The 27369-nt window shown below is 43.2% G+C and overlaps 4 protein-coding genes across 4 annotated transcripts in view; 1 reads left to right on the top strand and 3 right to left on the bottom strand.

Annotated features, from left to right (window-relative positions):
* Window positions 1-888: 888 nt before the first annotated feature.
* On the bottom strand, window positions 889-2825 carry LOC101071842 (protein THEM6-like). The gene is made up of 3 exons (XM_003975452.3): window positions 2724-2825; window positions 1596-2101; window positions 889-1489 (listed from the first exon to the last, which is right to left on the bottom strand). The coding sequence occupies exons 2-3, from the start codon at window positions 2097-2099 to the stop codon at window positions 1382-1384; spliced, it is 612 nt and encodes a 203-aa protein (XP_003975501.1). The 5' UTR covers window positions 2100-2101; window positions 2724-2825; the 3' UTR covers window positions 889-1381.
* A 2662-nt stretch (window positions 2826-5487) lies between these two features.
* On the bottom strand, window positions 5488-18642 carry ccdc24 (coiled-coil domain containing 24). The gene is made up of 10 exons (XM_029831110.1): window positions 18625-18642; window positions 18443-18502; window positions 17708-17869; window positions 15669-15835; window positions 11130-11228; window positions 10943-11047; window positions 9284-9338; window positions 7615-7672; window positions 7066-7183; window positions 5488-6967 (listed from the first exon to the last, which is right to left on the bottom strand). Exons 1-10 carry the CDS (start codon window positions 18640-18642, stop codon window positions 6718-6720), a joined length of 1092 nt encoding a protein of 363 aa, XP_029686970.1. The 3' UTR covers window positions 5488-6717.
* A 10-nt stretch (window positions 18643-18652) lies between these two features.
* LOC101078795 (von Willebrand factor C domain-containing protein 2-like) lies at window positions 18653-21849 on the top strand. Its single transcript, XM_003975483.3, has 3 exons — window positions 18653-19300; window positions 19918-20047; window positions 20579-21849. The coding sequence occupies exons 1-3, from the start codon at window positions 18938-18940 to the stop codon at window positions 20767-20769; spliced, it is 684 nt and encodes a 227-aa protein (XP_003975532.2). The 5' UTR covers window positions 18653-18937; the 3' UTR covers window positions 20770-21849.
* A 135-nt stretch (window positions 21850-21984) lies between these two features.
* Window positions 21985-27369, bottom strand: part of b4galt2 (UDP-Gal:betaGlcNAc beta 1,4- galactosyltransferase, polypeptide 2) — a 98898-nt gene continuing 93513 nt past the window's right edge. Inside the window, exon 8 of the mRNA XM_029831240.1 lies at window positions 21985-24726. Within this exon, the coding sequence (XP_029687100.1) occupies window positions 24576-24726 (151 nt within the window). The 3' untranslated portion in view covers window positions 21985-24575. The remainder of the gene's footprint in view (window positions 24727-27369) is intronic.

Raw genomic sequence — 27369 nt, 5'->3', positions numbered from 1 at the left:
GTTATTGTTCAAATTAATTATATCTCTTGATAAAGGACAGCCAGGTCCTGACACCCACCACCACCACCACACACACACACACGGAAAAACATTATAATGCGTTAGTAAGGTATATGGTATATAAATACACGCACACAAAAATTGGCGCCCTAAATATGTGCTAAGAAAAACATACATACAACATGCAAATATAACCTTCAAAGTGAATAATACAATAAAAATGATCCAAATCCAGCATTAATAAACGTTCTCCGACAGTGGATTGCCAATACAGGTATTATGTTTGTCCACGTGAGAAGTTTGACAAGTTTATTGAGAAAATATGCCATGACGTCATTTTTAAGCGCAGGCCCCAGATTTGGCAGCCAGGGACAGTCCGGCCGCACTGACTTCTCTGGTACCGACCCGACCGGTTCGACCCGATAAGAGTCGAATGCATTTTCCTTCTTTTTTAAACTACTCCCACCCCCCCACTGTATAATTCTGGCTTTGCTCAGCGGTGTAACAACTTCCTGGTTTTCTTCTTCTTTCTCCGGAAACTGTCATCATCAGCGTCATTTTTATTTTTTTAATTTTAACTAAAACTAGAGTACAGGGTTACCTTATTAAGCAAAGGCAGGAACATACAGGGAATACACAAAAAGCAGGAACAAGGGGGAAAATTGCAATATAGTTGCATTACTGCTTATTTCAATAATTTGTCTCAAATGTCAATAGCTATATTGATTAATAATTATTGAGATATTAAGCACATAAATCTGTGTAAAGATATGATCATTCATCTTCTTCTGTACTCATGAAGCCCTAACAGACCGAATAACTAAAATCAGACTGGTTTTCTTTTTGTTCAGCAAATTAAAAGCAAGCAAATTAAAAAGCAAAAATGAATCAAATTTTATTATTGTTTTATTTTGAACTTAGATACTTACACCAAATGTATATTTAAAAAAAAAAACTTTTTAATACAGACATTACTCCCTGTATAAACTGTAAACTCCATTTTTAAAGTCTAAGCACCAGTAAATTCAAATCAGCTAACTCAATGTACAGAGTCTATAGAATCAATCTTAATTCCAATTAGAGTTTGATCAACATATAACAGTATCCACATGTTGCTATTTTTAAAGCCCCCCCGCCCCCCCACTTCTCCTCTATTTAAAGATCCTTTACATTTACTGTATGTACTGTACCGTCTCCCAACATTGTGGAATACTTTTTGTTGTAGTGTTCACCCATGTTCCTAATGGCACAGAGGTAAAGCTAATTTTTAAAGGCATAGGCAGGAGTGTGCCAGGCAGAACTGTACAAAAAAGGGGCTTTTAGTCCTGAGCACTTGAAGTCAGTTAGTACAAAAAGTCTCCAAAGTTTCCTAGGTTATCTCTTATTGATTCTTTTCATGTAGGCCGCTCTCAGTACGGAGGGCCTGGCTACTGGCAGAGATGAAGTTGACCCAGTGCTGAAGGTCCTCTGGAAACTCGGGACACTCCACCTGCAAGATATAAACCCCAAATACAATGTCAATCACAAAGAACTTCTAGTTTCATCACATTTCCAGTGAAAAAACATGCACGCTTGATGAAAGGCATGCTCCTCACCTTACGCTTGCACAGGTGCTCCATGATCTTGCCTGGGCTGCTCCGTATGATGCTCTGCTTGCAGTACATGACAGCGCACACTAATCCATCCTTTGTTGACACAAATCTTTGCTCCAGGAAAAAGGCTTTGTCGTCCCATGTCACGATGCGGCTCCGTAGCTCATAGCCCTCACCAATACACAGAGCCCTACGGTAGCGGATGGTCGTTGCCCCTACGACCATTGAAGCTCCGAGCGCTCGCAGTGCCTTGAACACACCGTTGCGAATGTAGAGGGAAAAGCGGGCGAAGTCACACTCACGAAGGTAACGTGCATTGTTCATGTGGCACATGTCAATGTCGTGGGTCGTGACTCTGCCTGTGAGGGTCTGCTCAGCTGTCACATCCCAGACTGGCGTCTGGAACCAGGCCCGTAGAACAACCACAGCTGCCCGCAGGAAGTACCACACATCTAGGGTGCTGAAGAGCACCAGCAAGGCCAAGAGCAAAAGCAGCACCCACCACATCTCTGAGGAACAGACACAAGGTACATAACCAGTGGGATGATCAGGATGTATTAACATAAGGTTCTGCGTGATTTATTATAGAAAAGACATATGACATATGGTGATCAAACTTAAAAACTGCTCCCTTTTGGGTGAACTGTGCCTAGAACATGTGCCTGGTGGGAACAGGTTCAGCAGGAAAGTCAGCCTTCTCTGCTGCTGCAAAACACCATAGCTCAGTTCGCAGGTTTAAGGGATAAATATGTAGCCAAAAGTATGGACGTAACTATGGAAGCTCGTTTATAGAGAGGTATTTATAGAGAATCTGTGCCAACACTGAGTTAGTTGCAGGGTGTAAAGTTGCTGCCATATGACAGACGAAATATTAAACAAGGAATCACATTTCATCTAGTCATGTCCGATAGCAACACTGTCAGAAAAGTCCTTTGCTGAGTTTTGAAAGCAATGTGATGAATCTGACATGATTTTAATTAAGCGATTGTATTGTTTGTACTATCTAATCCGAGGTAAAACTGGCGTCCTCTTCCAAAAATAAAACAGTTTATAATTTACGGACACAATCAGATTTTGAAGGTAAAGTGAAACGATTTAAAACATTTGAGTTAAAGGTGCCAACATGCTCACCTGTTGCCCGATTTGTTCACTAAGATTTGTTGAGCAGAGTTTAGTCAGTCCATAAATCGATCCTGATATAGGAGTACTTCCGGTTGTGATCTTCAAAATAAAGTATTGGCTATAATTGTCACTATACTTAACGTCAAAATAACAATATTTGTACCCTCAAATATAAAAAAAAAACCCCGACCAAAACAATATACCTGGATTTATTTAGTTTTTGCGTTAAATATATATATATATATAAAAATATTTCGATATTGTGTGTAGCCTTCCACGGATTTCTATTTTATCGTGACAGAAAGACCGTGACAGTAAGACCTCCTTACTTCCCCTTTATGAGCGCGTGCGCTATGACTGCAGGCCAATTACAGACGTCGAACAGACGTGTGGGCGGAGACTGCCATTTTATTTTTATTTAAAAAAAATGTTTTTTATTGACAATACAGTACATACAACAATATACAGTGAGGAGCGAAACACCGTGATGCAGAGCAGTGTGACCAGGGATCACGTTATTTGGCAGAGTCTCAGTTGACAGATCCTGTCCCTGGATGGTCAAAGAGGGTGGGAAGAGATAGGTGAATAGAGAAATGCGTTTTAACCATCAAAAAGCTGATGGGATACTTTTAATAACTCTGTTCATTATGGTTACACTGGGACTTTAATTTGAGTTCGTCATAGACTAAGACTAAGTAACAGACCAAATTTTTTTCTCCATCAACCCACTTAAGAATAAAGATCTGTTTTTGGAAAGGACGAATCTACAAATTCCATATGCAAACATGGAAGTTATGCTTGCACAACATCTTCACAGCGACGTCTGTGAATGAAACAAAGACAGTTTATCAGGGTGTGTTTGGACGGAGAAATCTCAAGGTGGTATAAAATCAATTCCCCCAATCATTCTGGAGAAACTTCTCCGGAGACAGAATGCCAGAAGCTGTTAATATTTACCAAAAAGGTTCTTAACTACTTGATCTTTCACTTTCCGTTGATACAATCATTCAATGGGATGTCGCCCAATATCTTCATAGTCTTTCACCAAGGTTGCTCTCTTTGAACAGTGGGAATCCCTTTTCCTGTAATCAGAATTCACCTTGATTATAGTTTTAATGGCGTTCTGTGTACAGTGGAAGTCTGAGCTGGATAAATGCATCTTCAAAGACTTTCCATCTTTGTTATGTAAATGCCACCAAGGGCAGCGAGATCTCCGATCAGCCACCTGTCTAACCTTGATTTCCATGCATATATCTTGTTCCATTTCTCAATAAACTCATCTTGTTGCCTTTCATAACACGCAAGTATTTAGCAGTAGATCTGATGCCTGACACCAGATGCTACCACAAGATGGCAGTAGTGTGACAGGTCCCACTTCAGGACTCATTTTAAGGGCACACGCCGTCGAAAAGAGTTCAATGGTCTCAACGATCTTTGGAACCTGCTCAACATTTGTATCTATATCACAATCACTATTGAATTTCTCAACTTAAGACTTTTTTTTTACAAGAATCAAAATAATCTGTGCTGCAATTAGAAAAAATGATGGTGAAATGGGGCGGCCTTTGGAGATTTCGGATCGAGGAGCGGTGTCTCCTAATAAGGATTATGAACTGGTCGTATTGTGATAAAACAGTGGATTGTCCTCCTGTAATTCTCCCTAAAGCCTCACATCTCTAATGTTTTGAAAATATAGGGATGTTCTACAACATCAAGTGAAATAGGAGCCACAATCACTTATATGATCAGTACGTTCCTCTAAATCAAGAACTCCTTGAATGTTGTTATTTATTGATCTACCCTTAGTAAATCCTGATTGGCTGCCACTTATTATTAGAGGGGGACCTTCGTTGAGACAATTAGAGAAGATGTGTGTTAACAGTTTGCATTCAAGGGTCTTTGTCTGATAAGAACCATCACACCTTGTCTCGCAGTTGGAGGCAGGATTATTTATTTCAATTCCAAAATTTTTTAAAGAAGTAGGTTGGAAGTCTGCCAGGTTTCAGACACAGCAACACTTTCTCCAGGTCCTGCTGAGAAGCCTGTCACCTTTTTCTCTGAAATCCCCCATTATTTGCAGGCTGCATCCTCGAATTTTGTCAAAGAAGGTTTCTGTGGTGTTCAGAAGAGTAAACACTCAGCAGCCACATAGCTAGTGAACCATTGGACCCCTTCTGCCTTCAAAACTGCCTTAATTCTACGTGACAACTGAGTGTAGAGGCCACTAGAGAACAGAGAGCTCATTGTCATGTTCCAGAAACCAGTTTTAGATGATCAGAGCTTTGTGACATGGTTCATTATAGTGCTGAAGTAGCCATCTGAAGATGGTCATTAAGGGATGGGCAACAATGCTTGGGTAGGTTGAAACGATGCTCACTTGGTACTCAGGGGCTCTACCACACCATTACATCACCAGTAGGTTGAACTGTTGCACAAGGCAGGATGAATCTGTGCTGATCAAAGTGCTGCGTTCAGAGATGCTGTTCTACATTCCTTGGTTGTATCCAGTGGTTATTGTAACAGAGTTACTGTTGCCTTTCTATCATCTGGAACCAGTCGGCCATATTCCTCCTCCCACCACACAACTGCTGCTCACTGGATATTTTCTCTTGTTGGGACCATTCCCTGTCAACTCTAGAGATGGTTGTGAGAGATCAGCAGCAGACGTAGCTAATGAAGTGGCTGGTGGATATAGGTTGTTATAGAAAGGGTCAATTTTCTAGCTTTTACCTCTGGGTGGAGAATGTGACTCCATGCAAACAGGCACATGTACTCTTATTATCATCCAGTTTTATTTTAGAATCTACTGACAACACTACATACAAAATACATATTTTATTCCAAGTCAAAAAAGTTGGCCACTAAAAATGCGGAGTCCAAATTTACAATGCGGTTTTAATTCAAACTTTAATCAACACTGTGAAAGGTTTTTTAAATTAAAAGTGCAGATTTTACAGGAAGCTTTAGTAACACCGACATAGATGTAAAATTAACACACATAAAAAAATCTTTGGTTTCAGGTTCCTGATTCAAGATTTGACCCCAGTGAGGCTGTAAAAACGCCCTTCTAATATTTTAAAATGCTTTTTACTGACAACGTGATTGAACGTATTGCTCATCACGCAAATTTGTACTCTGCTCAAGAGTTGGGGGATCCAATCAAAACTAGCCCTCGAGAGATTTTAGACTTCCTGGCAGTACCGCTCTTGATGGGTGTCTTGAACTCCCCAGCCACGCAGGACTGCTGGCACCATGACGGTCGGGTGCATCGGCACCATCTGACAGAACCGCATCGGCGGAGCTACCCTGATGTCAGACAAAGCCCTGAGGAAGGGAGGATGTGGTGCATTTGATCGCAGGTCTGCTGAAGGGGTGGTCGCAGTGAAATGCTACGGCAACAAATGCGTCAACCCTCTGAGCAACGCATATGGGATCACGCTTCTTTCAAATGTCCAACGGTGGAGCAAAGAGGCCCCCCCGTGTCTGTCACTCATTTCTGCCTACAGGAATGGGGTGGATTGATCTGTCTGACATGCTGGTACACCTGTACAAGACCCCAGCCAAGTCAAGGCACTGGTACATTCCACTGTTTGGATACATTTATGCTTTTGCAGCAATACACAGATGAGTCAAAATGGAAATGTTGGGAATAGTGTTTGCAATGTTCCTGTGTTGTGTGATGTTTATTTATGATGTTTATTCCTGTCAAAGGTTTGCATTTTATTAGACTCTTTCTACTCTTTCCACTATTTATGTGCATTTCAGTACATCGACCATGAAGTGACATCTTACCTGTTTGGTTAAGGTGTGTGTTTGAAAAACTGTAGTATCAGCTGAAAATAATGGTTTTCATTGTTGTTACTATTGCCCCAATGAAATAAAAACTGCAAAGAGATCATTTTGCCATTGCTTTTTTCTTAGTGTAGATTAATCACCCCTTACATGTCCATCATGTGGTCCCAGCAGGTGAGTGTGGTGCTGTTGGAATGGGTTGGTGTTGGCGTTAACTACAATCTGTGGTTTTAACCATCAGCGGCTCCTGTTGCACACAGCTGTGTGTGTTGCTTTCAGTCCAGCTGAGGTGGACGTACCGATGTGCTGCTGAAGAAATACTCCTTCGTCTGACCCTTGAACCCGGAGGGATGGCTGGTGGCCTTGGTCCTGCAGGACACAGCGGAGGAGCTGGACGTGGTTTTATGACTGCGTTTAATGCTGGAAGAGTTTCCGCAGAAGATGTTTGTAATGTTGGTAATCTGGAGAGCGCGAGTGGGACTCAGATTAAAACATCCTACTTGAAGAAAACAAAGTAAAAACTGTGTTTATTAAGTAAGTAGTAATTAGACACGCCAACCTGAACCTGGTTTGTGACACTTTCTGATTGACAGCAGACCAAGTTGGACGCGATGCAGCTTGTGAGCAGCTGAAGAGTCGCAGGTCCTTCTGTACGGCTCCTCTCAGATCCTTCAAATCTGGAAGCACACGAGTGCAGCAGACGTTGGCATTTAAATAAAGGCACTGAGAGGATAAACTGATATTTAAATGCACAAAATCATTAGAGAATAACCCACGCGAGTGCTACTGTACAAGGTCTGAAAGGAAATTTATGATTTGAATCCAAGCTAATGTACTCCAATGAATTCATCTGTCATTTGGCCCAGACTAGATGGATTTAGCTGCAGTACATAGCGATTCTGTTGACTTCATTAATAAGGATCTTACATAAAAGGGTTCTGCCTTGGTTTGTAAATTGATAAGCATTCCAATTTCAATTCATCTATTCTCTGACATAAAAACTTAATGAGATGTGAATGACAAAACGAGCCACGCGGATATAGCAGGAAAACTGATGTTGCACAACACAGATCTGCCGCTAGATGGCAGCAAACCCGCATGGAATCACCTTGAAGCGTCGGTTCTTGTTTCCCTGACTGACTCTTGCATCTTTGTTTAATATCATCCTGCAGGGAACAAGGCAAGTTGATTTCAATCCATAGTGCTTTACAGAGGCTAGCAAATACATTGGAGATTCAATTAGAATCAATTAAAAAATAAATTATAATCAGGTTCCGTGTTTGGTCGCCTTTATTTACAGCAGATGTGAAAATGAAATAAGTCACAGGGCTTTCACTCTCACTCCGCCTTTATCTTTTCTTCCTAGATCATCTAATCAACCACAAAAAGACCCATGACAGTACAAAGATGTGTTTACTTACACTACTAATGTGATCTGAGAGTGATCGACACAGACATTTCATTCAGTGTTGTGACAGACGTCCAAAAATAGATGCTAGAAATGCTGAATATGTTCATAAAAACATGAGCAGAGACTGTAAAAGAATGGAAAAAATGTTGAAGAATAACAGCGGGCAAAATGGAACAGTGCATGTGTGTGCACGTGTGTGTTTGTGAAAGAAACCACTAAATGACAGAACAGCCGTGTTCCATGATCCTTTGACCTCCAATCCTCCAATCCACATGCAGAAAAACTGGGCTATTACATGAACTGCTGCTACATTAAGAAAGGAGGCTGCCAATCACTCATAGATTACTAACACACACACACACACAATAAGCGTCTGTGGTGAACACGGGCTTTGAACCCATGGCCACAGCGCTGACTCAGAGGTATATTTAAGGAAAGCACGCATGTTAATGTCATTATTGTCATGCGTCACTCAGAGCTACCCAGGTGCAGCCAACATACACAACGGCTCCGTTTTCAGGAGCAGAAACTGGAAAACAACGGTCACCATTGCTGCTGGAAAACCGGTCGACAGCGGCCGCCTCCCTGTGCTGTCAGCTCAAGCTGGACCAGACCCCCACCGCCTGACTCCGCCGTCCAGCATCCCGCAACGAGCAGCGTTTTAATGCTCCAGCACAGCTGACAGCATTTTAGAAACTGGATCAGCTCCCATCTGTTGAGAGCCGAGGCGGCAGCAGCAGACTAGAAATGCACGGACTTTAAATAAAACACCAGCTCAGGGCGAATCCTACTAACGCCTTTATGAAACTCTTTCCCTGGATTATACAGAGAGTTACATTGAACAACTTCACACGCATACACACACACACACACACACAGATATACTTCCACATCTGGTCTGCAGAAAAGTCGTACCCCTGGTCTCTGACTAACTCAGAATCGGAAAGTAGCCAGACTGCCGCGCACGTGCGCTTGCCTGTTTTGCCGTGCGCCTCTCTCGGCATGTGACGGACAGTAATTCGAGCGGTTAGAGATCGATCTTACTCAGCAGTGCAGAGCTTTGGGCCGCTCGGATGAAAAGACAAGATTAAAGTGAGCTGAGCTCCTGCAAGGTACCTTTGACTCTCCCTGTGTGTGTGTGTGTGTATGTGTGTGTGTGTGTACATTTGCATTTGTGTGTAAATTCAAAACATGGCTGCAATAAAGATGTGTAGCAGAGCTACCAGAGGCCATTCTGCATCATCAGGATGGTTTAATATAGTTTTAATACTATATATGAACAATTTTTTCTTCAAAACCCTTCAGTAATTAACACCATCAGGATTATTTAGGTCCCATATATTCATGTGGTTTGTGGTTTTCTTACCTTTAAATGCTTTAGCAGCTTGTTCAGTGCTCTGCATTCCTCTGCCAGGACAGACCTGGAGAGACAGACATCACTTTTCCTCCAGTTGTTTTTCATTTAAAGAAAACCGAAACAATTGTGCCAAGAATTCAAATCTGGGTCAAAGTGGAAAGTCTGTTAGTCACGGCGGGCACGCGCAGCCCGACACCTTTAGAAGCAGAGGTTTCTTAAGCGCTTAAACATGTGTCTGATCGATCGTACTGGTGATTATTTTCACAAGCGTGATCCTTTTCAAGAGTAAAATGTGGCGCTGTGTTTGAAGGTTGGCACAGCAGTGGAGCACATGCTCTTATTTTGAAAGAACTGAAAGGTCATTTCGTGGAAGACTGATTAAGAAAGCCACAGCAACAGAGGCGGTGGCAGCAGAAGAGGGGCGCTCAGAGGTTATCTCCCAGTTTTTAATAAGGCCACTCTTTTCCCTCCTCTCCCTCTCTCTGCCTCCTTCCTCACGCTCTTCCTCTCAGGTTACAACGACTACAGAAGACTTTATTGACTTCTTTCAGATGAAAAAGAAACTTTCTCTCTCTAGGATCTATTTTCTAACAATGGATCTCTTTGTTTTGTTTCAGTCAGGGACGACAGAGGGAGAAGTGGAGAAGGTGGAGTCTTTCTTCTCTCTTGTCAGGTAGACAAAGTCACTGTGGACCTGTTGGCCTCCATAGTGTGGAGGGAGGTGGGGGTCATACAGAAGGCATTTGTTGTTAAGGAGGATGAAGGTAGCAGCAGAATCCACTCAGGGAGTTCTGGGAAATTACGGAACACTCAGGAGTAGTACAGGTCTGTGAACAACTACCACAGCACATGTCTATCCCTTACAGACGAATCGGAAATGCACAAATATCAACCGAACGTTGTCAGTTCATCTGTGAGAGTGTGTCCTGGTGCAGATGCTTCACGTATATTAGGAAGAAAATGCTACTACTGAATGTGACAAATTTGGTTTGAATTCTTGAATAATGCAACATAAGATTCCTGCTGTTTGTCAAATGGACACTAGGGGCGCTGGTGTTTGCATCCATGAGAAAGACCTCTAAAAAGAACAAAAATCTTGCCATATGTTAGCATAGCGATGACACGCACCCCCGTGTGTGGCAACAGCAGGCGACTGCTGACGGTCTGCAGCATGAATGATGGCTGCTGGGAGAACTGCCGTTTTCCGAGTGGATTTCGACTTTTATATGTGGGAGCACGTACGACAGGCCAAATGAGCATTAACATGGTTTCACTCAAATCGATAGCTCTACGTGACACGTACTAATAGATGTCTTTTCTAACCTCACACATCTGCCAGCAATCTAGGCTGCTGCTACAGCAACACAAACACCCCAACCCAAATATACAGGGAGGCTGAACATCCAGCTACCACTAGGTGGAGACATTTCATTCCGGAAGAGGCTATGATATGTTTTGTGTGCTTTCTATACATATGATGAAACACAGATTATTCTCTGTAATATGGTATATTTTTCTATTAAAGTAAAATGCTGGTATGTTATTTGAAAACCAAAACAAACCCCAAAAACATTAATTTAATTTGTTTAATGTCCACATACCATCACATACTGCTGGTATTTGTCAAACATTAAGTGGCAATTATTATGATTAAAGTGGAAAGCTTACTTGAGACGATCCACTACTTGGCCGATGTTGGCGATATTCAACTTGTCCCTCACTGCCTCGATCTCGTCGGCAGCGGTGGACCGTACTGAACACCGAGACCACGATCTTGAAGAGGGGGGACAAAACCACAGAGACGAGGAGTCATGTGATGCACAGCATCAAGTTTGTAGTTCTTCTAGCTACTTACCTCGTCTCGTGCACGGCATTTTTGGAGCTGCTCCCGCCGCTGTCACCCAGGACATAGTCGACCACGGCTGGTTCATAGTGGAACACCATGTCTTCTGAACTACATCAACAAGAGAACAGGTATGGAAGCAAGTCCAGGTTCATTCTTCAAGCTGCTGTTGTGCATCAACTAAATGAAATCATCAGCGACCGGAGAAGTGTGCAATCCAAAATAACAATGATCAGATAACAAAAGACAGAAGGGAAAAGAAAGTCAGCAGCATTGACATCTGTAAGGCAAAACCCAAGAAAGATGGCAGCTGTTTCACAGAGAGGATGACAATCGCTCCTGGATGGGTGTGTGTGTGTGTGTGTATGTGTGTGAGAGAGAGTGAGGACCACACATGAGGCCAATAAGATAAATCAATTGACTTTTACAGGGTGCACACCCATCCACAAAACCTCATAAAATGGTAAATTCTCAAGGCAAATGTGGCTTTAGCCTGACTTCATACTAGCTAGGCTGCACATGTCTCTGACTAAATATACAGAACAAAAGAAACTGAATTTACTGGGCCAAACATAAAGATCCAGGTCTGTATACTTGGCTGTACTATATTAATTTCCCTGGCAAACAAACCTATTAAATGAAAGTGAAATGAGCCATTTGAAAGTTTCACAGCTGAGCATCTCTGGGTTTTCCCTTTAAGCCTTCGCTTGACACGCCGATGCCATTTAGGACGGCAATTTGTGTTTTACAAATACTTCTCAGGCAGCCAACGTTTGATTTAATCCATTTGAGGAGCACTCTAGTGACAGTGACTACTGCGGCGAGGACAGCGAGCACGGCCAGGCACGGCTTCCGTTTCTGTCTCGCTCAGCGACACTTTAATAAGACTCAGTGCTGTTCTCCCCATCAGATCTGTGGTCTTCTGGAAACTGTCAGCTTATAATACCGGCCTTGATGTCTCTCCTGGTCTTAAAGAACCACTTGTCCTGCTTCAAATGAAGTGTCTGCCAGCTGAACAAGCAGAGCTGTCACTTTATATTTATTATATTTCCGTTTAAGCGTGATCTAATTATGGGAGAGGAGCGGGAAGAGATTTTAGTCATGTTAGCGCTGCACCACTGTTCTGTCAAGTCACTTTGGTCTAATTTGGATGGGATCAACAACTATTGGATGAAAGTTCTGCTGAGACATCCACGGCCCCCGACAAGGTCAACTCTAAAGACTCGAGTGATCATTTGACTTTTTCTGTAGCGTCGGCACATTTTCACGCTTATGCATAAAGTTTGGAAGCACAAGAGACGTCACATTTACAGATTTGTTCATGAATAAAACAGTTAGCAGTACAATGTAAATGTCATGTAGCAGCATGCGAGAATGACTGGAAGAGTGTGTGAAACGTCTAAACCAGTGCTTCTCTAGGGACAGGGATGGAATAATTCAGGCGGGGCCTCCATGTTTATATCACTGCCAGAAACACTCAGAGGCATCATATATGGTCCATGCTGGGCACTCAAACTCGGTGATTCCCAGCCAGGGGTACGCCAGTATATTGCAGAGGAAGCATTTGATGAGTTATTTCCAACATAATATGTACATGTGCACTACATCTAGCTTCCTCAAGGAGGGGATAACCTCCAGAGCAAAACCAAAACAGTCAGTATTTAAAGGTCAATTGCTCCGGATTCAGGAGAGCGGTTGGAGGAGCCCCTCATGAAACGCAAGAAAGAAGTCAAACTGAGGTAGTACAGTAAAAACAATTACTACTATAGTACTATACGGGTTCACTTCTACATCAGTGGACGCACCACAGCCTGTGAAGATCTGGCAAAAAGCACATTTACGGTGACAACGGAGCAGCAAACAACGGAAGTGTCGGTAAAACTAAGGAATCAACCAACCGAAAGCTGTCAGAATTTAAGTCAGGTCAGCAACGCCAGTGTCAAGCAAAGCAGTTTCTCTGCTGGTGGCTGAAATCCAAAAGCTCAGCAATGACTGTTATGGTTGAAATTACGATGGCAACACTGCGTCCCTTTGGATCGATGGAGTGTCGGTCAGTATTATTGGACGAGCGGTGAATGAAAAATCTGTCGACATAAAAACGGGTATTTGATTTTGCTGCCAGGAAGAAAACCGTCCGGGTTTTCGACAGCTTTTGTGATCTGCGCCAGTGCAAACACCTGCACTGGTAGCGCAGCTGTGGTGACGGGAAGCGTGAAGGGACTGTTTGGACACGTATGCATTCGTCATGTTGTTCATCGTGATCCATTTCATCCGGTCCTGGTCACTGAATCACAGACCGTACCTGATACCCATCTCACCACCATCCTCTTCCTCTGTAAAACCAGAGAGAACCAGAAGAGCCTGCCAACAGCTGTTCCCTAGCTGCCCCCAGAAATATCAAAGCTTCTGAAAGACAAACAAGCTCAAGTGTCTCACTAAAGCTCAGATGACTGATGAATATTGTTTTAATGAAGTGTTTTGTTCCATTTTTAAATTGCCTGTATAAAAAAAGACTGATTCACAGGGGCTTCCTGGTTTGTGCTAAATGTTGAGTTATATACATCAAAGGCAACGTGTTATTTATTTTTAATTTAATAATCAGTTCTGTATTGAGACAATCTTCCCGCGTATGAGTGAGGAGGATGACAAATGGCAACAGGAGACAGAAATGGTTGGGAACCGTCTTTGCTGCAGCTCGGGTTAAGATGGGATAAAAAAAGGTGGAATTGCAGGAAGTAAATCACCATCCGAGCCAGAAGGATCGGCTGCAGCGTTTAATGACGCAACGGAGGAGGACAATGAGGAGAACATTGACAAATTGACAGGCAATAAACGGTTTTACTCACAAAAGCATGAGGACAACCGAAATGACCCTTTTTCTCAAATGCGTCAGCATATCCAGAGAGGCATCCTGGGGCAACATTCCAGAGCGGAGCCAGCTGGTTGCCGGGATGCTGCTGGGGAACACTTGAGGACACCCTCATAAAGACAAGAGCCCCTGATGCCAAAATGTGGGATGATCTGGCTAAATTTCACCATTCCCACCAGATCTGTGGGTGTTTTCAGATGACATTACTGCATTATGGTCTCAGTAAAGAGCAGCTGTCCCCTTCAACTGCGTTAGTCACAAAAAGGAAAAGCTAAAGAGCTGTTAGAGAATATGGCTGTATGTGGGTCCCTGGTGGTCCCTGCATCATAAAATTCATTGTTTCATTTCTGCCAGTGGTTTAACTAAACTGCAGGCATTTCCTTATACACTCGTAGACACAACTCTTCAAGATGGGAATGAAACTACAATTTACTTTCTTTCCCATCTGTTTGGATCGATACCGTTGGATTGTCATGGTGGATTTGGTTTCAACCCGCTGTGGAATGCACGAACGCCTCCCTTCTATAATTGTCCTATTGTTCGAAAAGCTTTCCCATCCCATTGCATGAAACCACAGTTGTTCTGCCTTCCAGGGGACACAATATAACATTTTACTGCTCTCTTCTGTCGAGGAGAAGTGACGCGGGCCTGACCTGTTTGTCAAGGCGTCGATTGATTTAAACCACTGATAGAAGCAGAAAGAAAAGATCTGCGGTTAAAAACCCAAACACCTTAGTTCACACCGGGAACTGCTTTTATTGAACGGTAGAGAAATAAATTATGGTAATTTAATAGTGGAACGGGCGGGGGGAAGCCTCGTAAAGCACCTGGCTGTCAAACTGGGTTTTAATTCAAATTGTGTTTAGAACACCCTGAGTTATATAAAGTCATGTAATTTGGCTCAAGTCCTGATGGCTGACTGATGTTGAAGGGTAAATGCAGTAAGCTAAGACCTTGCGCTCGCCGTATGGACGCTAACCAGATGCTTTTACAATTCTAATTAAGAGGATTGTAAAGGATGTGACCTTTCTTTTACACAATTAACAAGCACATGGGTGGTGCTAGCTCAGTCTGTTTTGGACTCAAGCCCCAGTGCAGACAAAACATTAAAGATGTTCTGGTAGTAGGAGAAGGTGCCAGAACACCTTCAGAGCAGTGCCAAGGTACCCGTAAGCAAGGTAGCAAACCCACAGATGCTCATCTAGAGCCCTGCGATGAGCAGACAACTCATCCAGGGGTGAACCTGCCTTCATCCAGTCTGTACCCTCACCATGACCCTGAAGGAGATAAAGCAGTTAAGAAGATGAGACGAGACAAGTGCCAAATGCCAAAGCACTAAAACAGGCACGCTCGTGCACTCCATGTTTGCGCCGTGTAGAATCTGTGGACTGTTTCTTCTATAAGTGTTTTGTAATGTAATTACAGCTGTCCTTCCAGCTAACGTGCTACGCTCCTGATGCGACTGGCAAATTATTATTCTGGCGGCGATGGGTGATGAGAATTATCCGCTAATGCCGCTGAATGCCACATTTACACACATGTGCACACTGTGCCGTATTGCATTTCCCCAAACACATCATTGCACGTGCACACCGCTCCTCATCATAAGCACATTTCCATCTCCCAAGACGTTCATGTCCTAATCCTCTGATAAGACACGCTGCGTGTAAGTCGCCACAAACCTTCTCCCAGCGCTGCTTCTCTCTCTGAGGGTCTGCAGAAGCATCTTGACTTCAGCACGCACCAGCTCTTTGATCGCAGGGGGGTCGGCGAGCTGTGGGGGACGTGGGGCAGCCCCTCCACCTCTGCCGGGTCCACGCTGGGCACTCAAACTCTCCCACATTTCTGCCTGAGAAAACGAATCATCGCTTATTTATTTGAATAACACCTACAAATGAGTGTAAAATAGAACAGCACAGATGGGCGAAGAGCTCCACGTTAATCAACAGCAACGCTGATCCTGGCCTGGAGATGTGCAGATCCTGTTTTGTCAACACAATAAACATTGTGCACGTGATTAAACATTGGTTATACCTGGAAATGATCAGACTTTCAGCATTTTCTGACAACTGTATCAGCCTTCACACGCCCTCGGCCCATTCCAGGCCTTCCTCCTGCAGTTTTAAGGATTCACAGCCAACTGGCTAAAGAGCTGTTCCTGGATCTGGTATTTTCCCTCTCCTTCTGTAGGACTGCTGATCTCATACAGGAGCTATTTTCAAGCGCACGTTGCTGAAATCTGTCACTTAAAACACTTGTTGGGGGGGTGGGGGGGTTATTGTGAATAATTGAAACCAGCTTCCATAATACATTTAACTTAAAGGGCTAATATTCTCTAAACGACTCAGAGCGTTGGGGGAAGTTCGGAAAGCAGAACAGAGAAGCTAATTTTCCCTCTGATTCAACTGCTGGAGACAATGGAGACCTTGATGGAGGAGGAACAGAGGTATTTAAGAACAGGGACGACGCCTGCAGACGGACTACTGCCTTCCGCAGCGGCTCTTTGAAGGATGGAATTCATTACACAGGGGGAGCATAAAAGAGCAGAGGGGAGAAGGAAAACGGAGACATCAGACAGGAAAACACAAGTGTAACCTTGAAGTAAAAGCGAAGGGATCCTGCATTAACCTGACGGGAGTCATTTCATTTCTTCTTTCTATTAATTTGGAAATAAAGTCATTCTCATTTTAGTTAAACACCGGATTGGCACCTCCTTGCTCTGCCTACACACGTCTAAAGAGAAGGGAATGGTGTAACTTGACACTTACACCACACCTACAGTGGGACAGTGACTTTTAATCTGTAGTGTACAGTATCTCGTATCTCAAGCAGGTTAACCAGGTAAATTCAGCAGTATGACGAAGAGAAAAAGGTTAACAGATGTTAAATCAGACTTTTGGCACTTTTGATCATATAAACCAAGAAATTTGTTATTACAACTGTTTGGTATTTCATGGTCACACATAATGTTCAAGAAACACAGGCATAATATCCTGGTGAATGTCTCAGCATCGCAGCCAAAGATGGACAGATGGCTGCGAATCCCCACAAATGTGAATCTCCACACAAGTCTGGAGGGCAGCCGACTTCAGCAAGAGGTTGAAAAAACCTCAATCCCTGTCACATTTATTAACGCTGTCAATGAGGAAAATCAAAGGCAAACTTATGTCTATTAGCCCAAAAATGATTGATTTATTTTTCAAGGTAAGGCCAGTTAACCTGTTGGATGAGTACAAGCACTGAGGGACAGACCAGGTAAAGAAATGAAACGTCAAGACATGAACTCAGTTCTGTAGTTCAACTGGAATGTAGCATCCAATAATACACTATAACAGTTGTTGGAAAGTGATTTTTGTGGAGTTTGACATTATGATGACCTTCTGTAGCTGCGGAATATAATATGTATTTAATCATTCAGCCTTGGTTGTGCCTTTTTTTCTTCTCAATCCCAATGCAGCCGACTCTGCGAAGGTTTTAATGAGTTTAAGGTGACGTGCAGTGCTGTAGAATATGACCACTGCAATAGTTATGTAAAATAATTCTTGACATACCGCCTACATTAGACATAAGGTTGAGGTAACCTTTTACCTCTCAGCTCAAATCGGTTTTTCCTTTCAGCGCAAAATGATGTTGACCTCTGAAATCAGTCTCCCATCATTGCTCGTAACTGGACTCCGGAAATGAAGAGCGAGATGGTGCAGCGAGATGGTGCAGCTCTCACCTCAGCGTACAAGTCTATGTACATGTCAACCAGGGAGTTGCCCAGCGCTGTGCGGATCTTTGGGAGCTCAGACCCGGGAACATGCTCAGCAATCAGGCTCCACAGGGACTGGCTGGGCCAACAGAGCTGCGTTTCATCAGGAGACTGCATATAAATGGAAACCTACAAGGGGGGAGCAAGACAAGAAGAATTTAAATGGAGCAGAATGACACCTAATCCATATCCCTCATTTTGTATTTTCACCATGTTGTACTTTGGTCTTAATCTCTGAGGTATTATGTCCTCCCACCGAGTGTAGTGTCAAAACAGACCTACAGTTTAAACTTATGACCCCAGGACTCCTTTAATTACCTGTATCCATAATTAGCTTAGGTTTGAGCAAAAGATACAATTTCTTTTGGCTCAATCATCAAGCACGTTGAGAATTGAAACGTTTTAACCATTTTTGACGAAAATAAATAAAAAGCCCAACGACAGAGGTGACACCTGCTGCTTTTAAACACAATAAGTTCTGGCTCTAACGTCTAAAACTACTATAATTTGCAAGTACTTGGCTAATAATATAGTATTTAGTTAGCATAGGTACTTAATTAGCTAACATAGGTACTTAATTAGGAAATATACATTGTGTATTAGTAGAGGTCATTTTTCAGATAGCATCTTTAAACAAAAACAGAATATAAAAGAGCAAAATTTGCGTTTACGAGTTAATAAAAGTTACCGAGAATGTGTTACCCTTTTCTCTTCGTTGGCTTCTTGAAATGAGTTCGTGGTATCCAAGATAAACCCGGGTTGCTATGGGGAAATCTCGCGAGATTACAAATCATCCCATTCATAATTAAACTTGATAACGGCAGTGGGACAGGAGTCATGTACTATAGTTAGGTGCATCTTCGCTGTTTAACGTGCGACGCTACCTCTCCACCAGGAATCATATTTCAAATGTTTAATTGCCTAAAGGTATGTCAACAATAGGCGCTTCCCCTCTTTTGCCTCCATCCTCCCTCCACCCTCTTCCGGGCGAACTGAAAGGTGGGTGCAGCTCTGTGCGCAGCTCCACTGGCCCGCAGAAGGACAACCCCGACGGCGCGGGTCTTTTCCCTCCTGGATGTAGTGATGGCACAATGTAACTTTTGAAAACTTGGGGGGGAAAAATCAAACAAAATCTACCCTCGACTAAAGTGGCAATTCACTGATTTTTAAGCGAGCTTTTCCTTCTGGACGAGGTGGATGAGCGTAGCCATGGTGGTCAGCGAGAGCCTTTCCATGACGCGCAGAGTGCGCACGGCCGCTTTGGCACTGCTGGTTTGCGCACACGCAGTTTCTGGCTTTTCGGTGGCGGGGCAGCAGGAAAGCACCTGCGAGGAGAACGGCGGCATTTATTTCGTGGGGGAATGGTACTTTCTGGACTCGGACCACTGCACGCAGTGTGAGTGCACCGCAGAGGGCCCCGTGTGTTTCCGCACCGAGTGCACCTCTCTGCCGGCTGCCTGCATCCATGTCAGCCACTACCCCACAGACTGCTGCCCCAGGTGCGAGAAGATAGGCTGCGAGTACCGAGGAGTCGTGTACGAACTGGGCCAGAACTTCCAGGTAGGCTTGAACATGAAACATCTAAAATAGATGACTGGTGATGGAAGAGTTAGATTACTCTCAATCTAAGTTAAAGTAATATTAATAGATTTGCAGTCAAGGAAATTTTAAAAAGAAATCCTCTCATTATTGTTACAATAGTTTAATACTGATGTCATGCTGAAAAGATGTTTTTATAAGGTGTAAAAGTGTCACTCATCATCATTATTTAAGGGGGGGGGGGGGGGGGGCCGACACAAATGTGTTTAAATAAAATGAAGAGCTTAGCATGATGGAAGACAAATGTAGAAGGGACCCCCGGTGAGGAGCAGTTCAGAATTAAAAGTATTTCATGAAGTTGTGTTTCCACAAAGTTTCAGACGGCTGCTCCCTTTTCTTTTAAAATGTAACTGTGTGCAAAAGGCTCACACCCACAGTTTCACTCAGCCTGTATGAGGATAAAAATATCCAACTTCTCTCCTGTTTTTCCTTCCACAACCGATGAATTACTCGATGGTATGTTGGTATGTAACCTGAGCGTCCAGCAGGGAATTACAGCTAAACGGCGCCCCCTTTTGTGAGGTGCAAACACGGCTCTTGCTCATCTGCGTGTGTGTGTGTGTGTGTGTGTATCCCAGCCCACAGAGTGCGAGCAGTGCACGTGTGACAGCGACGGCATCGCCCGCTGTCTGGTTGCAGATTGCGCCCCTCCCCCGTGTGTGAACCCCGTCTATCAGCCTGGGAAATGTTGCCCTGAATGCAAAGATGGTGAGTCAGAAATAAATTAATAAAAGAGAGAGGGGTGGGGGGGCAACACAACAGGAAACGCAGCTGATAAATGTTCAATGAGTTTCATTAGTCTTAAAACGGGGCTCCCCAGGGCACGATCCTGGGCCCACTACTTTTTTATATTGGTTCTAAATTATTTATTTGCTTAGATGCTCTTTGTCGGCTTAGCAACAGGGGGCTGAGGCTAAGTGCGTGTTTGGAAAATGTCCAACAAGGACAGCAACTGTTTTTTTATTTGTTTTTGTTTTTTAAATGAGGGAAAGAACAACCTCTTTGAGTCGATTTTGGAGCCAAAATTAGCGGACTTGATTTGAATATTGTACCAATTTTACAAAAAGAAGATTAAACCAAAAATTATTTTCTGTTTAAAGTGTATCGAGGTGCTTTATGGGATTTGTTCTCATTTTTATAAAGAGTCCATCATTGGATGAATGGAAAGAAACCCTCAATGGGACCAGACTCATATGTACTGTTGTAGCCAGGTGACCTCTGTGTTCCAACCCCGTCCAGGTCCCAACTGCTACGTGACTGCATCGCGCACTCAGGTGATTCCTGCTGGCGAGCCCACATGGGTTGACGCCTGCACAAAGTGCCGTTGTCATGATGGCCAAGACGCTGGCTATTGGGAGGGGAACCGTCTCGCCACCTGCTCCCGCCTAAAAAACTGTAACCACGAAGGGATGCTCCCCCGGAGCAAGTGATTCGGCAGTGATGCAGCTGCTAGCAAGGAGCAATGAAGGTCATGCACGTGCATCCCGTCATCTGCTGCAAACTTCACTAGAATGTATCGGATGCTATTTAGCAACTTTCTGCTAATAGCCCGACATTACTTTTTAAATCTTTATAGCTACTCATTAGTAACGTTCCCAGATTCCATTTGTTTGCATTATTAATGCTGCATTTAGGCCACGTTTGTAATATCTGAACACAAAAGAAACAGCTTAGTGAATCACAACCTTGCTAGCTGTTGTTAACTTTGGCTGTTAGCAGCACACAACTTTCAAACACAAATAGGCAATGTTAGCTTTCACATTTTACAACAGCTTGCAAATCATGACCTGAACGTTCAATAGAAATACCATGAGTCCACATTTTTCTCTGCCAAAATGCCCAGCAGTTCAGATAATGTCGAAAAAGTCAAAATATTTGTTTTAAATGCTTAAATTGAATGACACTGCAGATGTCTGTGGTTGGACTTTAAAATGGTGAAATTATGAACAGAATTAGCCACATGGGACGTAAAGCCAACAAAACCAGTGACATAATGTATGTGGGTAATGGGACATTTTGACCTGTCACGGCTGTGATGTGATGTAGATTAGAAAGGGTTATTGTTGCTTCAATGTAATGTAGTTTAGAGAACTAGCGTAGCGCGCAACTGGATTGAATTGGGAGACGTAGCTGGACACATTCTTTCCTTTTGCTCATATGAACTGGAAAAGGAATGATTCGGTGTTTCGGTGTTTTCGGTGTTAAACATAGGTTAGCATGTAGTACATATTTGTCAATACTTGTTTCACGAAGGGCCTTTAAATGAAACCAAAAAGTGATATTTTTTGTCATATCTTGACATCTTAGAGCTTATAATGACTCCTAAACTGCTGTTGCATATATATCACTAAAACTGATCGAATTTATTATAATTTCCTCACAAACTTGTCAGTAATTATTGTGCTTTATGTTGTCATGTGCTAAAAGGGAAGGTTGAACATGCAGTTTTATAAAACTTGTGACATTGTCATGAAATGTCTTTTGATAATATTAAAATCAAATCATGTTATAACTACTTTTGTACTTTATTTGAGAATTCTCTGTCTTGTATTGGAGCCAAAAGAAGAAAAAACTAGAATAGAAGGAAACAAAGCTCCCGCAGCCTTTGCAGTTCCCCAACTGGAGTCAATACAGAAACAATAAAATGTTTGCGTATTCTTTAACGATTTATTGATTGTATAGAAAAAGTAGGTCTGATATGACATAATGCATTCTATATAAGATATAACATTTCCAACATTCAACGTACAAAATAACAGAGCTAGAGATACAGTAAATGTTTAAAAACAGACCTGAAAGTCCTGTCCACTCTGAGCTGATCTGTATTCCCAAAAAAATAAAATATAAAGTTGAAACGACAGCAGAGTCAAACACTATCAGACTCTTGGTTGTTATCAAGCAAAGGAGACATTTTAAACCCAGCTGCAGTTCATTTACACACACGTTTCTCCTTTATTCCCACTAATAACGCACATACTTAACATACCTCAGATATAAATGGACTTTGATAAATCTGGAGCAGAAACATTTGTGTAATGCAAATATATGAGATGAGGTGATGATGAGCTCCTCGTCATGTGTTGAACAGTGTTGGTTTTGACTACTTCAGTCATGGGATCACTTCACTTCATACGCTATAAGCGTTTCATTACTTTACCCACCAATGTGAAAATCCTGTGCGATATAACAGGAAACAACCACTGTCAAAATCCATCCCATTGCTACTTCAGTAAATCTCAACAGTTCAGCTTTTTCAAATAAAAAAAAAATCCAAAAACTTTCAAAAAAACTAGCTGTGAGAGGACGGATGTTTCCTCTTACTGCAGTCCACCACCAGAGGACGACAAAGGTCCATCGATCTTTATTTAAAAACAAAAAAATATCTCATCTTGGGCTTTAGTTCATGTTATTTTTGTTATACTAGTCTGTTTACGTCAGCACAGACTATAGACGATATTAATTTAAGACAACAGGGGAATTAAAGGCAAAATATAGATAATATGTTTATAGACTAGAATATGATAACACCTAACATCCCCCCCCCCCTGGGTTTTAAGCAGGATTAGGAAATTCTATAATTAATCTGTTTCATTGCGCAGGATAATCTGTCAACACGTAGTCCGTACACAAACCGTCTCTATGCTCAAAGCTTACAATGCAGGGAGGAGATAATCTGACAGAGGGATTCACACACCGTCGGGATTGTGTGCTGACGGGAGCGGAACTGAAGATGTGTGTGTGGAACAGAGTGTGTGGACGGATAGAGAGTCTCTGTTGATATGAATCGACTGAAAGAAGCACTCATGTGAGACACAGCTGCGCCTGAAGTGGCCACAAAGCAGCGACACCGACACTGAAGAGCCCGCAAGAAGATGGCGATGAAAGAAAAAAAGGGATTGACGGCGAATGCGTGTCGAAGGCAAGAGAAACGAGGCGCTCCCATGTTTCTTGATGGAACCTAAAGCAGATGGGAACAAACCTGTCCCCGGGCTGCCCAAAAAAAATCCCAAACAAAACAAAACAAAAAAACCGAGGCGAATCAAAACAGAATTTTCATGAAAATGGAAAACCCGAAGTGTTTTGGAGGACAGCAAAGAGTGGCGGCGGCACGAGATGCTGAAAAAAAACCCTCTGCAGATGTGGAGAACAGCTGCTGTTGGTTTTCCTGATGAGAATCAAACAAACATGCACCCATTGCACCTATTTCCCCCCATCAAAATGGATCTCACTGTTAAAAGAAACACAAATGTTCAAAGAAAAATCCTTTGAAGGCAAACGATGGCAGAGAGAACGCACCAATCAGACACCTTAAAACAGGTTCCTGTGAGGAACTGACAGCTGGAGATGATCAACCGTGAACATAGATACTAGAAATGTCAGAAAAAGTTCTCCTAATCCTGCTAAATCCATTATTGTTCATTAAAAACACCTCACGACTTCTAGATATGATGGAGCTCCGCTCAAGCGTGGCGTGGAGAGGCCAACTGATAGGAATTAGCTTTAGCTAAGTGTTAAAATGCGTTACCTAAAAAAAGAAAACCTTAAACTCTCGGTGGCCCTCACGCTTTTGGATCAGGACCCAGATGTTGGGCTGCCTGCATCTGGAACCTCCTCTGCGGGAGTCCACCTCCAGGGCAGTTACACCAGAGTTTTCCAGCAGTTTCAGAACTGCACCTTCGCCGCCGAACTCAGTCCAGGTCCGTTCACGAAGTTTCATGTAAAAATAAAGAAAAAAACATCCCCACACCAGCTAATTTCACCAGCGATTCCAGTCTTCTGCTCCAGACGCAGGCACAAAACACATTCAATACTCGAGGACGGCGAGTAGCTCAGGCGAGCAGAGGATTGGCGCTGCGTCGCCTGACAGCATCACCGGAGGCGGTGACGGAGATTACGCTGATCTGTAGTCCGCCGGAGTTTACCCCGCTGACCTCGGGGGACGCTGTGATCGCCGCAGGCGTTTCCCTCGTCCGTCCAGTCGCACAAAAAAATCCCTTTTATAGGTTTTACTGTTTGTTAGCTTTGATGTGTGGTATCTTTGATCCGCGAGTCTTTGCCTGGTAACGGCGCGAAACCGCCGGCTTCTCCGAAAGGTAAAAGAATAATAGTCCCAAAAACTGAATTAAAAAAAAGAAGGTAGCAAGAACATGGCGTGTGCTTCTAATATCTTCCCCTGTCTCTCTCTGGACATCGGTCCAGAAACGTGTGAACCCGCTGGACTCCCCACCAGTTCCTTTTAGCCCTTGAACGGCCGCGGCGGTGGTTTCCCGATCTCCACGGAGATGTTTGTGTAGAGGGGATACTTCTTGACCTGAACCAGCCTGTAGGTCAGAGAGCTGATGCCGTCCTTCTTCATGGTGTTCTTGGTGTTCTGTATTTTATTGAACCTGAGGGAAGGAAGGGGCAAAGGGGGATTAATAAAGTGAAATAAAATTAATATTTCATATCTATTTCATATATCATTACTTAGTAACTAAAAACAGACAGTACAGACGAATCTGCACCCATGATCACCAAAAGCCATGGTTACGGCCCCGCTTTTCGGTTGCTATGCATAGCCTGACCAAGAGGTGGTGCTGTTGTATCGTCTGGCAGAATAAAAAAAAAAATCCCGCTTCTTTCTGGGATTATTGAAAGTTAAAATGGAGTTTCCTTGCACACTGACCGTGAGTCAACACTTACATCATGAGAAGGCGCCTCTATGTTGTAAAATGAAATAATTCACGTGGTGCTGCTGCATCTGATGCAACTGCTGGGATTCCCAGGACCCCCTACCCACCCACCCTTCCCCAAGCCGCCACTCTGATCCAAGTGTCAGTCGCCTTGGGTAACTCAGCCATTTCAACGGAGAGCAGAGGATGATTCACACGAAAGGCCGTTTCTTAATGATATTCTGGGATGTGCGGCTGGAGCTGCCACTGGAGTCTGACACGGACCACCGAGCCCTGTCAGAACTCCCCCCTCTCTCCTTCCCTCTCGCTCCGCATCCCTTTATCCTCCACATCTCCCTCTTTCCTGTGGGAAAAAGGGGGGTTCATCAGGGTGAATGGATGCAGGAAAAATGTCTTCAAGCGCCTTGACATAAAATGAATGACATGCTTTGAATTTTCTAGAAAAGGAAGAAGGGGAGAGGAGGAGAAAAGATGGAGGGCAGATAGGTGGGATAGAGACGGCTCCCCTTACATATTCATTAGCCTGATTTCCAGGATAAGTAAAGCACTGTGTTAATTCTGCTGTGGTTCCCATAGGAAAGCACTTTTTTTTTCTGAAGTAGGAGCTCAACAACAGCTCATTCTACTCTTCGGGGGTCAGATATTCTAAGATGGCCCATTTGTGTAGGGATGTCTCCAAGGAAGAGCTAAACATTCTAAAAATGCCACATTGTTTTCTTTGAACCTTTCCTCGAAGACTAGCTTAACTGGAGACAGGATTTCTGCTAGCTAACGCTCCTGTGAAACAGCTAATTAACACATCGCCGCTTGCATGTAGAGCACAGACGCATTCGGTTAGTAATGAGGCCAGGAAATATTGTTATCTATGATTGAACTCCTGGATACGACAGTGGTACTCTCATTCTAATCATGTTTCTTTCGTTGTTGGATCATTGGCTGCAATTTTTCTCTCCTAGCTTGTAGCATCATATAGCTCCTATTAAATAAGTCGGTACATTTACACGCAGTTTAATGGAGCGTTTAAATGCAACGGAGAAAGTGGGATAACTGGCGGGAAGGAGTCCTCCTCAACACTAGGTAGCGATATCTTGGTGGAGCTTTGCTCACATTGGCGGTCTGTTTAAGCCCGACTGTGGCGAATACAGGCCAGAGCATATTGATTTCCCGTCGCATTATCTGTTTACATGAGCGTTTAGTTGTCAAGTTATGGCTGGACTGAAGCAATCGTGCGTCTATTGGAGTGTTGAGTGTAATGCAGTAAAAAGAGAAGATTTGAGATTTGAAGGTCGATGGGAAGAAGCTTCTTCAGTCTGATGAGCCAAAAAAAAGGCTCCCTGGTCATCAGATTAGACCAGATGTTTAGCAGCATCAAACACTGGACGCCCCCGCTAGCGTTTCCAGATCAGATGTACAATTATTAATGTATTTGCATCATTTTGAAATAATTGCCAGAATCCCAAAAACTTGGATCATTTTGCCAGCTCCTCGACAGGGCAAAGTTGATTCACAGGCAGACACAATCATTCCGTAAACACCTTTATTTAAATCAAGACCTCACTTATACGTACGGATCACGTGCCTCTTTCATCAACACGAGCTTTTCAATAGAGGTGCTAAAACTATCTGCTGCACTGTAATACACACCTTTTACTGCAGGTAGTTTTCCTATCATTTTAAGATGCTGGTAAGATAATTCAACAGTTCCATCACCACACACACACACACACACCATCTGTGCATGAAGATGGTTGTGGCAGCATCACGGCAACAGTGATGCAGATGAAGACACCGAATCCTGGAGGACGACCTGACTTTACCATCACGACAACAACCAAACGACCCTCGAGCAACCCGACACATTCTGACCGACTAATTCTCGTCAAAAAAAAGCCAAACGGTATAAGAAAAACAACACCTTTAGCTAGTTTAGCTAGTAGCCTTGTGCCTTGGATTTTGTATCATAGTTACAGAAACAACTTGTCTGCTTTAATGTAACCTGAGCCGGAACGTGTTAATTAGAAAAACGGCAATTAAAGTTAAAGGGGCTGGTTAGACGGTTGCTCACAATTATTCTCAAATATACCATGAGGGGAATCACACACACGCATACACGCACGCACGCACGCGGGCACACACACATGAGAGAAAGAGAGCAAAGAAAGTCACAGATCAGAAATGAATTAGCTTCAGTAACAATGCTTAGTATTCTATTAATGTTATCATCCTGTGACACTGGAGATATGCTGTGTGTGCCTGTGTGTGTGTGTGTGCGTGTGTGTGCGTGCGTGCGCGCATAAACACTCCAGACCTGTGATGAATGTGCCTCTTTCTTACTTCCTCTGGCCCAATATCTCATTG

The sequence above is a fragment of the Takifugu rubripes genome, chromosome 22, assembly GCF_901000725.2.
Source record: "Takifugu rubripes chromosome 22, fTakRub1.2, whole genome shotgun sequence".
Taxonomy (NCBI): domain Eukaryota; kingdom Metazoa; phylum Chordata; class Actinopteri; order Tetraodontiformes; family Tetraodontidae; genus Takifugu; species Takifugu rubripes.
Note: the sequence above shows the minus strand (reverse complement) of the source record. Positions and strands in the feature narration are given on the sequence as shown.

Coding starts and splice junctions, on each gene's coding strand:
- LOC101071842 (XM_003975452.3), bottom strand. CDS start 2,099: ATGTGGTGGGTGCTGCTTTTGCTCTTGGCCTTGCTGGTGCTCTTCAGC. Junction 1,490..1,595: donor AGCACCTGTGCAAGCGTAAG/GTGAGGAGCATG, acceptor TATATCTTGCAG/GTGGAGTGTCCCGAGTTTCC.
- ccdc24 (XM_029831110.1), bottom strand. Junction 17,870..18,442: donor AAGCCAACGAAGAGAAAAGG/GTAACACATTCT, acceptor CCCCCCTTGTAG/GTTTCCATTTATATGCAGTC. Junction 7,673..9,283: donor AGCTGCTAAAGCATTTAAAG/GTAAGAAAACCA, acceptor TGTTCCCTGCAG/GATGATATTAAACAAAGATG.
- LOC101078795 (XM_003975483.3), top strand. CDS start 18,938: ATGAGCGTAGCCATGGTGGTCAGCGAGAGCCTTTCCATGACGCGCAGA. Junction 19,301..19,917: donor AACTGGGCCAGAACTTCCAG/GTAGGCTTGAAC, acceptor TGTGTATCCCAG/CCCACAGAGTGCGAGCAGTG. Junction 20,048..20,578: donor TTGCCCTGAATGCAAAGATG/GTGAGTCAGAAA, acceptor AACCCCGTCCAG/GTCCCAACTGCTACGTGACT.